The 12,658-nt window shown below is 40.3% G+C and overlaps 1 protein-coding gene across 7 annotated transcripts in view; it reads right to left on the bottom strand.

Annotated features, from left to right (window-relative positions):
* WDR7 (WD repeat domain 7) overlaps positions 1 to 12,658 on the bottom strand; it is a 361,510-nt gene that overhangs the window by 116,253 nt on the left and 232,599 nt on the right. For all 7 annotated transcript variants that reach the window (XM_082641443.1, XM_082641445.1, XM_082641444.1 and 4 more), the window contains one exon: positions 736 to 922. In XM_082641443.1, coding sequence (XP_082497569.1) covers positions 736 to 922 — 187 coding nt within the window. The remainder of the gene's footprint in view (positions 1 to 735; positions 923 to 12,658) is intronic.

The raw sequence follows: 12,658 nt of genomic DNA, 5'->3' as shown, positions 1-12,658 counted from the left end.
GGTGACTGCTACCGGGAACTAGGTAGTGGTGATGGCTGCATAACTGTGAATGCAGAGAATGTTGCTGAATTGTATCCTTTAAGAGGGCTACAGTAGTAAATTTCCTGTTAGATGTGTATTATACCATCAAAACAAAACACAACAAAACAAAAAAGACTCCCTCCAGGAATCAGGAGGCTGGGTTCTCAAGTCAATACTAACCTCTATCACCAGCCCCAGTTTCATTTTAGGAACTGCCTTGGGTCCTCTTCTTACTCCTTTACTCTCATCCCTGCCTCCCTGGACCACTGCAACCTCCTTATGGCTGATCCTCTGCTGTGTGCAAATGAAACCTCAAAAAAGTTGGTTTAAAAATGAACATGAGAGCAAAGGAGTAATTCCCCAAACTGGCCAGGTATTGTATCAGTAAAACATTTTTGAGCAACTCTATATATCATTTTCCTTATATGTGATATGCTTATATTATTATTAGCTGATAATATCTCAAGGCACAATAAACATCTATTTAAAACTATGCCATGGATAAATCATGCATTGGCTCAAAGCTAAATCCCAATTGTGTTAAAATGACAGAAACATATCTCCCTTCCATTGTCTATTTCCAAAATGTCATATATTGAGATATTTGTCTATTTTTTCTCCATATGCAATTTATAAAGAGTAATCAATGACCTCTACTAAAACAGAACAAAACAAAACCAATAAAAGCCAAATGAACTGAAATGGAGCGTGTACTTGGCAAGTTGTTTCTCGGCATCAGCACAAAGTTCAAGAAGCCCCATCAGGACAGCAGACACATCCATGTAAGGCTCCCAAACTGTGAAACCACGTCCAATCAGATCAATGGCTGTTCTTCGGATCGTACTGTGCGGAGGAAGTTTGGGGCTTGGTGGCTGCAGCAGAAGAAATGTCAGTGCCTTACCTAAAATTACAAAATAAAAGGCAGAGCAATAAAGTAATTTTACTTTTGTGATGTTTTCTTTGAAGCATATTTTCAAAATATAAACCACTTTGGATTTACTTTAACTGACAAGGGGTTTTGAATAGTAAGACTATAAAAAGATCTCAAGTTTACAGTTTGTTTAGCCATGTACTTTAAAGAGATGTTAGGCTACAATATTTTATACCATATTCTAAAGTGTTGTAATTACATAATAACTATATTTAAATAAGTATATATAATTTCAAAACATAATAGTGATTCTAAACTTCCAAACAATGTTTCTCCCTCCTCAGCATTCTGCAAAATGAAGATGCTTTCAAATAATGTAAGATGGTATTTCTTCATCTTTCTTCTGCGTCTAACAGAATTCATATGCGAAATGCTTCATCAGTAACACTTCTTATCACAGGCAATGATTATCAACAGGGATGAGGGATGGAGAAGGTAGAATGTGTAGTTTTTTAAAGTCTCCACTCCACGCCGCCACCGCCCCAGACAAGCGTATTTGTTCCGCCACATTCTGGCGTACCAATAGCAGACAATGACGTCAAGTACGTGGTAAATTCTTCACATAAGTTTGTTACACAATTTAAAAAACAGCTCAATATTACTTCTAAATCTGATGAAATGATCTAGATTTTAATTAAGATGTATTCCTTTATGTTGAAGATCAAGCTAACCGTTTGTATACCTAAGCCAATGGTCATTAAGCTACAAAAGCTCATCTACGTCCAAAGGCATTTTGACATTAAAAAAACACAAAACAGGGCTTCCCTGGTGGCGCAGTGGTTGGGAGTCCGCCTGCCGATGCAGGGGGTGTGGGTTTGTGCCCCGGTCCGGGAGGGTCCCGCGTGCCGCGGGGCGGCTGGGCCCGTGGGCCATGGCCACTGGGCCTGCGTGTCCGGGGCCTGTGCTCCGCGGTGGAAGGGGCCGCAGCAGTGGGAGGCCCACGTACCGCAAAAAAAAAAAAAAAAAAACAAACCCAAAAACCACACACACAAAACACCAAGGATTGTGAAGAACAAACTGCAACTTAGAAGAGGGTTTTTTGTTTGTTGGTTTTTTGAGGGGAAGAAACAAAACAGTTTATAAATCATATTACTGTATAGCATACTAGTTAAAGGGAACAGAGGCTTCAGATTCAAGACTGAGTATTAACTGATTTTATAATTTACTAGGGGGCAGGCTTAGGAAGATACTCAGTGAGCCTCAGTTTCCTTGTCTGTAAAATGGGGATAATAATAGCCGTCACTCATGAAGGGCCAGAGTGTTAAATGAATTAAACAATGAAGTGTACTGCCAAGTGCCCTCACTGGTGTGTGTTCAGTGAAGAGCAGTCAGGGCTCATTCTGAATAACATGTTGAACTTGTCTGTTTTTAAAATTAAGAACATGACATATAAACTTTAATTTAATTCACTCAACAAATAAAAGCATTTACTCATTGGCTATGCTGTAGCCAATTGTTAAATGAGAATGGATTGAAATGGGGGTGAAGAGAAAGATATTGTAAAGCTGAGACAAGTCTGTGAACGCACTCTCTAGACAGTGGTTCTGAATTTCTTCTCAGTCACAGAATCCTTAAAGATTCTAATAGAATGTTTTTAAAAGATAAAAAAAAATAGAATAAAAAGAATCTGTTGAAAGCCATCAGTCCTTTCCTCAGGAAACTATATACACATACATATCCACCAAATTCTGCAGAAAGATTTCAAGGAGGCCATGGACCTTGGGTTAACAACTCCTGCCGTAAACGAAAAAGGTACACAGATATGGAAAGCCTCCTTGAGAAAAACATGTAGAAATTCATACTTCATTCATACATGTATTTGAAAAGTTTACTCTCATACTTAACTTGTAAATATAATATGTAAAGCTCCAAGTTTTGTGGATCATAAAAATATAAACCCCTTGAAAAAAAGAGATCCAATGCTCTATTTTCTGCCAGTACCTATGTGTCTCTTATCACAAGGTATCTTTAAATATAAGCATTGTGGTGCATTTCCCTTCTCCTCAGCAAGTTTGTTAGCTCCTTGAGGGTAGGAAGTATGTTTCATATAACTCTGCATCTCCCAAACCACCAAGCACAATGCTTTGCACACATTATGGACCTAAAATGGATAACAGACCTGCCTTTACCGCACGTACACTTCTGACACAGCTCCTGGCCCCAGTTTGCCAGAATATTTCAAACTGTCAGAATATCTACCACTTTCCTGTTATTCTTGACATCTAGGAAGTCGTATGACTCCATATAATATAGATGCTCTGCCATATGGACCAAGGTGATGAAAAAGCTAAAATTAAGACCATGATAGCACTTCTCTATTAACAGAAAAAAATCTCGTGACGGAATTCTATGAATTTTAAGTTTTATCTCTCAGAACTTTTCTTAAACCTTAGGTACCCAATAAAGGTTGTATGTTAATCTCTTCAAGATGGAATCTAATTTTGTACAAAGGCACATATTTACTTATTTTATGTAAGTGCCCCACTACTGCACAATCGGGGAATATTGCCTCACTGAGTAACCAAGGTGGAGAAGGATGCTACCACCTGCCATCATGATTGAGTCCTTTGTAAAAGACTCTCCTGGTGGCAGTATTAAGAAGTTCAACAAATTGGCCTGCTATTCACTCAAGACTTTCCACAACTTGGTCCCAAACTTTCCATCCAAAGATTCATTGAGGAACTGTTTCTAGAGTATTGTTATATCGATATTATACTAAATGCTGGGGAAACACAAGAGAACAATACTCAGTTACTTCCCTCAAGAAAATTCACTGTAGCTCAGGATATAGGTGAGCAAACAGGTAATTTGAATATATTATGAGAACATTTATAAGCACCTAAAAGATAGAACCTAAAAGGGGCACTTAACCCAATCTTAGGTATATAAGAAGGCTTCCAGGGAAAGGTGGCCTCTATATAAAAACCTAAAGACTAAGTAAAACTTTGTCACTCACAGGAGAGGAGTGGAAAGAAAACATTCTAGGCAAAGAGAATAGCATGTCTAAAGACCATCAGATGAGAGAGAACACTACCAGACCAAGGGATTACACATAGTTCCATATGGCTGGAAAGTTCATCGGTGGAAAGAGAAGGGGTTGGGGCGATGGACAAGAGGGAAGAGGACAAGGTGGATGAAATATAACAGTGAGACACGTTGCAGGACAGGTTATTAGAGCCTGATCACAAAGGGCCTTATATGCCATGCTAAGAGTTTGTTCATTCTGGTGACAATGGGGAACAATTGGAAAGTTTTAAGCAAATGAGGGGTTTGATTAGACTTTCATTTTAGAAAGATCAACATTTAGGCTGTCGTGATTAGAAAGGGGCAAGACCAACGGGACCACCAAGATGGAGGAGTTAAGATGTGGAGATCACCTTCCTCCCCACAAATACATCAGAAATACATCTACACGTGGAACAGCTCCTACAGAACACCTACTGAATGCTGGCAGAAGACCTCAGACCTCCCAAAAGGCAAGAAACTCCCCACGTACCTGGGTAGGGCAAAAGGAAAAAAAGGAAAAACAGAGACAAAAGGATAGGGACGGGACCTGCACCAGTGGGAGGGAGCCGTGAAGGAGGAAAGGTTTCCACACACTAGAAGCCCCTTCGCGGGCGGAGACTGCGGGTGGCGGAGGGGGAAGCTTCGGAGCCGCGGAGGAGAGCGCAGCAACAGGGGTGCGGAGGGCAAAGCGGAGAGATTCCGGCACAGAGGATCGGTGCCGACCGGCACTCACCAGCCCGAGAGGCTTGTCTGCTCACCCGCCGGGGCGGGCAGAGGCTGGGAGCTGAGTCTCGGGCTTCGGAGGTTGGATTTCAGTGAGAGGACTGGGGTTGGCTGCGTGAACACAGCCTGCAGGGGGCTAGTGAGCCGCAGCTAGCCGGGAGGGAGTCCGGGAAAAGGTCTGGAGCTGCCGAAGAGGCAAGAGACCATTGTTTCAGGGTGTGCAAGAGGGGGGATTCAGAGCACCGCCTAAACGAGCTCAGAGACAGGCACGAGCCGCGGTTACCAGCGCGGACACCGGAGACGGGCATGAGACTCTAAGGCTGCTGGTGCTGCCACCAAGAAGCCTGTGTGCGAGCACAGGCCACTATCCACACCTCCCCTCCCGGGAGCCTGTGCAGCCCGCCACCGTCAGGGTCCCATGAGCCAGGGACAACTTCCCCAGGAGAACACATGGCGCACCTCGGGCTGTTGCAACTTTATGCTGGCCACTGCCACCGCAGGCTCGCCCCGCATTCCATACACCTTCCTACCCCCACCACCAACCACGGCCTGAGTGAGCCAGAGCCCCCTAATAAGCTGCCACTCTAGCCACATCCTGTCTGGGTGGGGAACAGATGCCAGAGGGTGACCTACATGCAAAGGTGGGGCCAAACCCAAAGCTGAACCCCAGGAGCTGTGCAAACAAGGAAGAGAAAGGGAAATCTCTCCCAGCAGGCTCAGGAGCAGCGGATTAAATCTCCACAATCAACTTGATGTACCCTGCACCTGTGGAATACCTGAATAGACAACGAGTCATCCCGTAATTGTGGCGTTGGACTTTGGGAGCAATTGTAGACTTGGGGTTTGCTGTCTGTGACTGACTTGTTTCAGATTTTTATGTTTATCTTAGTTTAATCTTTAGCACGTGTTATAATTGGTGGATTTTTTTATTGGTTTGGTTGCTCTCCTTTTTTTATAATTATTATTATTTTTCATTTAAATAATTTTTATATTAAAAACTTTAAAAAATTCATTATTATTCTTTTTCTTTCCTTTTTCCTCCCTTTTATTCTGAGCTGTGTGGCTGACAGGATCTTGGTGCTCAGGCCTGAGACTCTGAGGTGGGAAAGTCGAGTTTAGAACATTGGACCAACAGAGAACTCCCTGTCCCACATAATATCAATCGGTGAGAGCACTCCCAGAGATCTCTGTCTCAAAGTTAAGACCCAGCTCCACCCAACGGCCAGCAAAATCCAGCACCAGATGCCCCATGCCAAACAACTAGCAAGACTGAAACACAACCCCACCCATTAGCAGAGAGGCTGCCTAAAATCATACTAGGTTCACAGACATCCCAAAACACACCACCAGATGTGGCCCTGCCCATCAGAAAGAAAAGATCCAGCCCCACTGACCAGAACACAGGCACCAGTCCCCTCCACCAGGAAGCCTACACAAGCCACTGAACCAACCTCACCCACTGGGGGCAGACACCAAAAACAATGGGAACTACAAACCTGCAGCCTGCGAAAAGGAGACCCAAAACACAGTAAGTTAAACAAAATGAGTAGATAGAGAAATATGCAGCAGATGGAGGAGCAAGGTAAAAACCCACCAGAACTAACAAATGAAGGGGAAATAGGCTGTCAAGCTGAAAAAGAATCCAGAGTAATGATAGTAAAGATGATCCAAAATCTTGGAAATAGAATGGACAAAATACAAAAAACGTTTAACAAGGACCTAGAAGAACTAAAGAGCAAACAAACAATGATGAACAACACAATAAATGAAATGAAAAGTTCTCCAGAAGGAACCAATAGCAGAATAACTGAGGCAGAAGAACGGATAAGTGACCTGGAAGATAAAATAGTGGAAATAACTACAACACAGCAGAATAAAGGAAAAAGAATGAAAAGAATTGAGGACAGTCTCAGAGACCTCTGGGACAATATTAAACACACCAACAATCGAGTTATAGGGGTCCCAGAAGAAGAAGAGAAAAAGAAAGGAACAGAAAATATTTGAAGAGATTATAGTTGAAAACTTCCCTAACATGGGAAAGGAAATAATCAAGTCCAGGAAACACAGAGAGTCCCATACAGGATAAATCCAAGGAGAAACATGCCAAGACACATATTAATCAAACTATCAAATATTAAACACAAAGAACAAATATTAAAAGCAGCAAGGGAAAAGCAACAAATAACATACAAGGGAATCCCCATAAGGTTAACAGCTGATCTTTCAGCAGAAACTCTGCAAGCCAGAAGGGAGTGGCAGGACATATTTAAAGTGATGAAAGGGAAAAACCTACAACCAAGATTACCCAGCAAGGATCTCATTCAAATTCAACAGAGAAATTAAAACATTTACAGACAAGCAAAACTTAAGAGAATTCAGCACCACAAAACCAGCTCTACAATAAATGTTAAAGGACCTTCTCTAGGCAGGAAAAACAAGAGAAAAAAAAGACTTACAATAACAAACCCAAAACAATTAAGAAAATGGTAATAGAAACATACATATCGATAACTACCTTAAATGTAAAGGGATTAAATGCTCCAACCAAAAGACAGAGACTGGCTGAATGGATGCAAAAACAAGACCCATACTTATGCTGTCTACAAGAGATCCAACTCAGACCAAGGGACACATACAGACTGAAAGTGAGGGGATGGAAAAAGATATTCCATGCAAATGGAAATCAAAAGAAAGCTGCAGCAGCAATTCTCATATCAGACAAAATAGACTTTAAAATAAAGACTATTACAAGAGACAAAGATGGACACTACATAATCATCAAGGGATCCTTCCAAGAAGAAGATATAACAATTGTAAATATTTATTTATCCACCATAGGAACACCTCAATACATAAGGCAAATGCTAACAGCCATAAAAGGGGAAATTGACAGTAACACAATCAAAGTAGGGGACTTTAACACCCCACTTTCACCAATGGAGAGATCATCCAAAATGAAAATAAATAAGGAAACAAAAGCTTTAAATGACACATTAAAGAATATGGACCTAATTGATATTCATAGGACATTCCATCTAAAACCAGTAGATTATACTTTCTTCTAAAGTGCTCATGGAACGTTCTCTAGGATAAATCATACCTTGGGTTACAAATCAAGCCTTGGTAAATTTAAGAAAACTGAAATCGTATCAAGTGTCTTTTCCAAAACAATGCTATGAGAGTAGATATCAATTACAGGAAAAAAAACCTGTAAAAAATACAAATACATGGAGGCTAAACAATACACTACTAAATAACCAAGAGGTCACTGAAGAAATCAAAGAGGAAATCAATAAATACCTAGAAACAAATGACAATGAAAACACGATGACCCAAAACCTATGGGATGAAGCAAAAGCAGTTCTAAGAGGGAAGTTTATAGCAATACAATCCTACCTCAAGAAACAAGAGATATCTCAAATAAACAACCTAACCTTACACCTAAAGCAATTAGAGTAAAAAGGACAAAAAATCCCCAAAGTTAGCAGAAGGAAAGAATTCATAAAGATCATATCAGAAATAAATGAAAAAGAAATGAAGGAACTGATACCAAAGATCAATAAAACTGAAAGGCTGGTTCTTTGAGAAGATAAACAAAATTGATACACCATTAGCCAGACTCATCAAGAAAAAAGGGAGAAGACTCAAATCAATAGAATTAGAAATGAAAAAGGAAGAGTAATACCTGACACCACAAAACTACAAAGGATCACGAGAGATTACTACAAGCAACTCTATGCCAATAAAATGGACAGCCTGGAAGAAATGGACAAATTCGTAGAAAAGAACAACCTTCCAAGACTGAATCAGGAAGAAATACAAAATATAAACAGACCAATCACAAGCACTGAAATTGAAAGTGTGATTAAAAATCTTCCAACAAACAAAAGCCCAGGACCAGATGTCTCCACAGGCGAATTCTATCAAACATTTAGAGAAGAGCTAACACCTATCCTTCTCAAACTCTTCCAAAATATAGCAGAGGGAGGAACACTCCCAAACTCATTCTACGAGGCCACCATCACCCTGATACCAAAACCAGACAAAGATGCCACAAAAAAAGAAAACTACAGGCTAATATCTCTGATGAACATAGATGCAAAAATCCTCAACAAAATATTAGCAAACAGAATCCAACAGCACATTAAAAGGATCATACACCATGATCAAGTGGGGTTTATACCAGGAATGCAAGGATTCTTCAATATACAGAAATCAACCAATGTGATAAACCATATTAAGAAACTGAAGGATAAAAACCATATGATCATCTCAATACATGCAGAAAAAGCTTTTGACAAAATTCAACAGCCATTTATGATAAAAACCCACCAGAAAGGAGGCATAGAGGGAACTTACCTCAACATAATAAAGGCCCTATATAGCAAACCCACAGCCAACATCATTCTCAATGGTGAAAAAACTGAAACCACTTCCTCTAAGTACAGGAACAAGACAAGGATGCCCACTCTCACCACTATTACTCAACATTGCTTTGGAAGTTTAGCCACAGCATTCAGAGAAGAAAAGGAAATAAAAGGAATCCAAATTGGAAAAGAAGAAGTAAAGCTGTCACTGTCTGCAGATGACATGATACTATCCACAGACAATCCTAATGATGCAACCAGAAAACTACTAGAGCTAATCAATGAATTTGGTAAAGCAACAGGATACAAAATGAATGCACAGAAACCTCTTGCATTCCTATACACTAATGATGAAAAATTTGAAAGAGAAATTAAGGAAACACTCCCATTTACCACTGCAACAAAAAGAATAAAATACCTAGGAATAAACCTACCTAAGGAGACAAAAGACCTATATGCAGAAATAGAAGACACTGATGAAAGAAATTAAAGATGATACAAATAGATGGAGAGATATACCATGTTCTTCGATTGGAAGAGTCAACATTGTGAAAATGACTATACTACCCAAAGCAATCTACAGAATCAATGCTATCCCTGTCAAAGTAACAATGGTGTTTTTCACAGAACTAAAACACAAAATTTCACAATTTGTATGGAAACACAAAAGACCCCGAATAGCCAATGAAATCTTGAGAAAGAAAAACAGAGCAGGAGGAAACAGGCTCCCTGACTTCAGACTATACTACAAAGCTACAGTAATCAAGACAGTATGGTACTGGCACAGAAACAGAAATATAGATCAATGGAACAGGATAGAAAGGCCAGAGATAAACCTATGCACCTATGGTCACCTTATCTTTGATAAAGGAGGCAAGAATATATAATGGAGAAAAGACAGCCTCTTCATTAAGTGGTGCTGGGAAAACTGGACAGCTACATGTAAAAGAATGAAATTAGAATACTGAACACCATACACAAAAATAAACTCAAAATGAATTAAAGACCTAAATTTAAGGCCAGACACTGTAGAACTCTTAGAGGAAAACATAGGAAGAACACTCTTTGACATAAGTCACAGCAAGTTCCTTTTTGACCCACCTCCTAGAGAAATGGAAATAAAAACAAAAATAAACAAATGGGACCTAATGAAACTTAAAAGCTCTGCACAGCAAAGGAAACCATAAAGAAGACAAGAAGACAACCCTCAGAATGGGAGAAAATATTTGCAAACGAAGCAACTGACAAAGGATTAACCTCCAAAATTTACAAGCAGCTCATGCAGCTCAATATCAAAAAAACAACAACCCAATCCAAAAATGGGCAGAAGATCTAAATAGACATTTCTCCAAAGAAGATATACAGATTGCCAACAAACACATGAAAGGATGCGCAATATCACTAATTATTAGAGAAATGCAGATCAAAACTACAATGAGGTATCACCTCACACAGGTCAGAATAGCCATCATCAAAAAAATCTACAAATAATAGGGCTTCCCTGGTGGTGCAGTGGTTAAGAGTCCGCCTGCCGATGCAGGGGACACAGGTTCGTGCCCCGGTCTGGGAAGATCCCACATGCCGTGGAGCAGCTGGGCCCGTGAGCCATGGCCGCTGAGCCTGCGCATCTGGAGCCTGTGCTCCGCAACGGGAGAGGCCACCACAGTGAGAGGCCCGCGTACCACAAAAAAAAAAAAAAAAAAAAAAAAAAAAAAATCTACAAACAATAAATGCTGGAGAGGGTATGGAGAAAAGGGAACCCTCTCGCATCACTGGTGGGAATGTAAATCAATACAGCCAATATGGAGGTATGGAGGTTCATCAAAAACTAAAGATAGAAGTACCATGTGACCCAGCAATCCCACTAATGGGCATATACCCCGAGAAAACCATAATTCAAAAAGAGTCATGTACCACAATGTTCACTGCAGCCCTATTTACTATAGCCAGGACATGGAAGCAACCTAAGTGTCCACTGACAGAAGAATGGATAAAGAAGATGTGGCACATATATACAATGGAATATTACTCAGCCATAAAAAGGAACGAAACTGAGATATTTGTAGTGAGGTGGATGGACCTAGAGTCTGTCGTACAGAGTGAAGTAAGTCAGAAAGAGAAAAACAAATACCGTATGCTAACACGTATATACGGAATCTAAAAAAAAGAAAAAAAGAAAATGGTTCTGACGAATCTAGGGGCAGGACAGGAATAAAGACGCAGACATAGAGAATGGACTTGAGGACACAGAGAGAGACAAGGGTCAGGTGAGACAAAGTGAGAGCGTGGCAGGGACATATATACACTACCAAAGGGAAAAGAGATAGGTAGTGGGAAACAGCTGCATAGCACTGGGAGATCAGGTCGGTGCTTTGTGACCACCTAGAGGGGTGGGATAGGGAGGGTGGGAGGGAGATGCAAGAGGGAGGAGATACGGGGATATATGTATACATATAGCTGATTCACTTTGTTATAAAGCAGAAACTAACACACCATTGTAAACCAATTATACTCCAATAAAGATGTTAAAAAGGGGCGGAGGGCAAGACCTACTGCCTTGGAAATTCTGATCTACTTACCCCCAGCCAAATGGATTAATTAGAATCACAGAATTTTTGAACTGAAAGGACTTTAGAAAACTATGATCTACTCCTGTTTTGTATGATGTAACTGAGAATGATGGAAGGCAAGTGGTTAGCTGCAGGCCTCTGTGGCCCAGGTCATGGGTAATGTGACCAGAACACATCTCTGAACACAACTTACATCTTTATAACCATGTTTTATTCATGACACTCTACCAAAACAGAAGATTCAATAAATTATATGTTTTATCTTTTCTCACACAATGAGGAGGTCCCCATTACTGTTTCAGTAGCTAAATACAGCCATACCAGGATGCCTGTCTTTGTCTTGGCTCTATCTTAGGTGCATCCTGTCCACAAAATGGTTAATTGCACGTCCAGCACTGCATCCACCTTCCCCGCAGGAAGAGGTGGGAGGCTGATGGGCATAAGGACATGTGGCAGTTAAGCCAAGCCCCCTTGTAAAGTCTGATTACATTTCATTGGCCAAAATTATATAACAATTCCCCTAGTTTCACAGAAGGGTGGGAAATGTAGTTTGTGATCTGGCCACAGTGCCATCTGTAGCAATTCTGAGGTTTTGTTCACGTGTAAAAGGAGAATGGTATGCGGTTGGTAGTTGGCAATTTCTGCGCCTTCCCTGCTTCCTTTAGAATGAAATTATTCTTTTTAATAGAGAAATTATTATCCATACGTTTCACAAACAGCGATATAGCATCTTTGGCATTTATTCTATTGTCCAGAGCTAATTTTATTTATTTTTATTTTATTTTATTACCTTTCCACATCTGCTAAATGAGTAAGTTCCCTGGGCCATATGAAATTTTTATAAAAAAACTTTTTTTTGTTTTGCATGAGGCTTAGCACAGTGCTTTATAGTTCAGTAAGTACTTAATACACAATTGTTGCTTTGGCAAATACTGAAAATGACTTTACACTGAATGTGCCCAGCACAGTCAATAAAATTATGCACAGATCAGAAATTTCCAAGGGTCTGCTATAAACCTGTGCTGGTCTATGGCAAAGTT

Source organism: Mesoplodon mirus (assembly GCF_964341445.2).
Source record: "Mesoplodon mirus genome assembly, chromosome: 13".
Taxonomy (NCBI): domain Eukaryota; kingdom Metazoa; phylum Chordata; class Mammalia; order Artiodactyla; family Ziphiidae; genus Mesoplodon; species Mesoplodon mirus.
The sequence above is the reverse complement of the archived record's forward strand: the minus strand, read 5'-3'. Positions and strand labels throughout refer to the sequence as shown.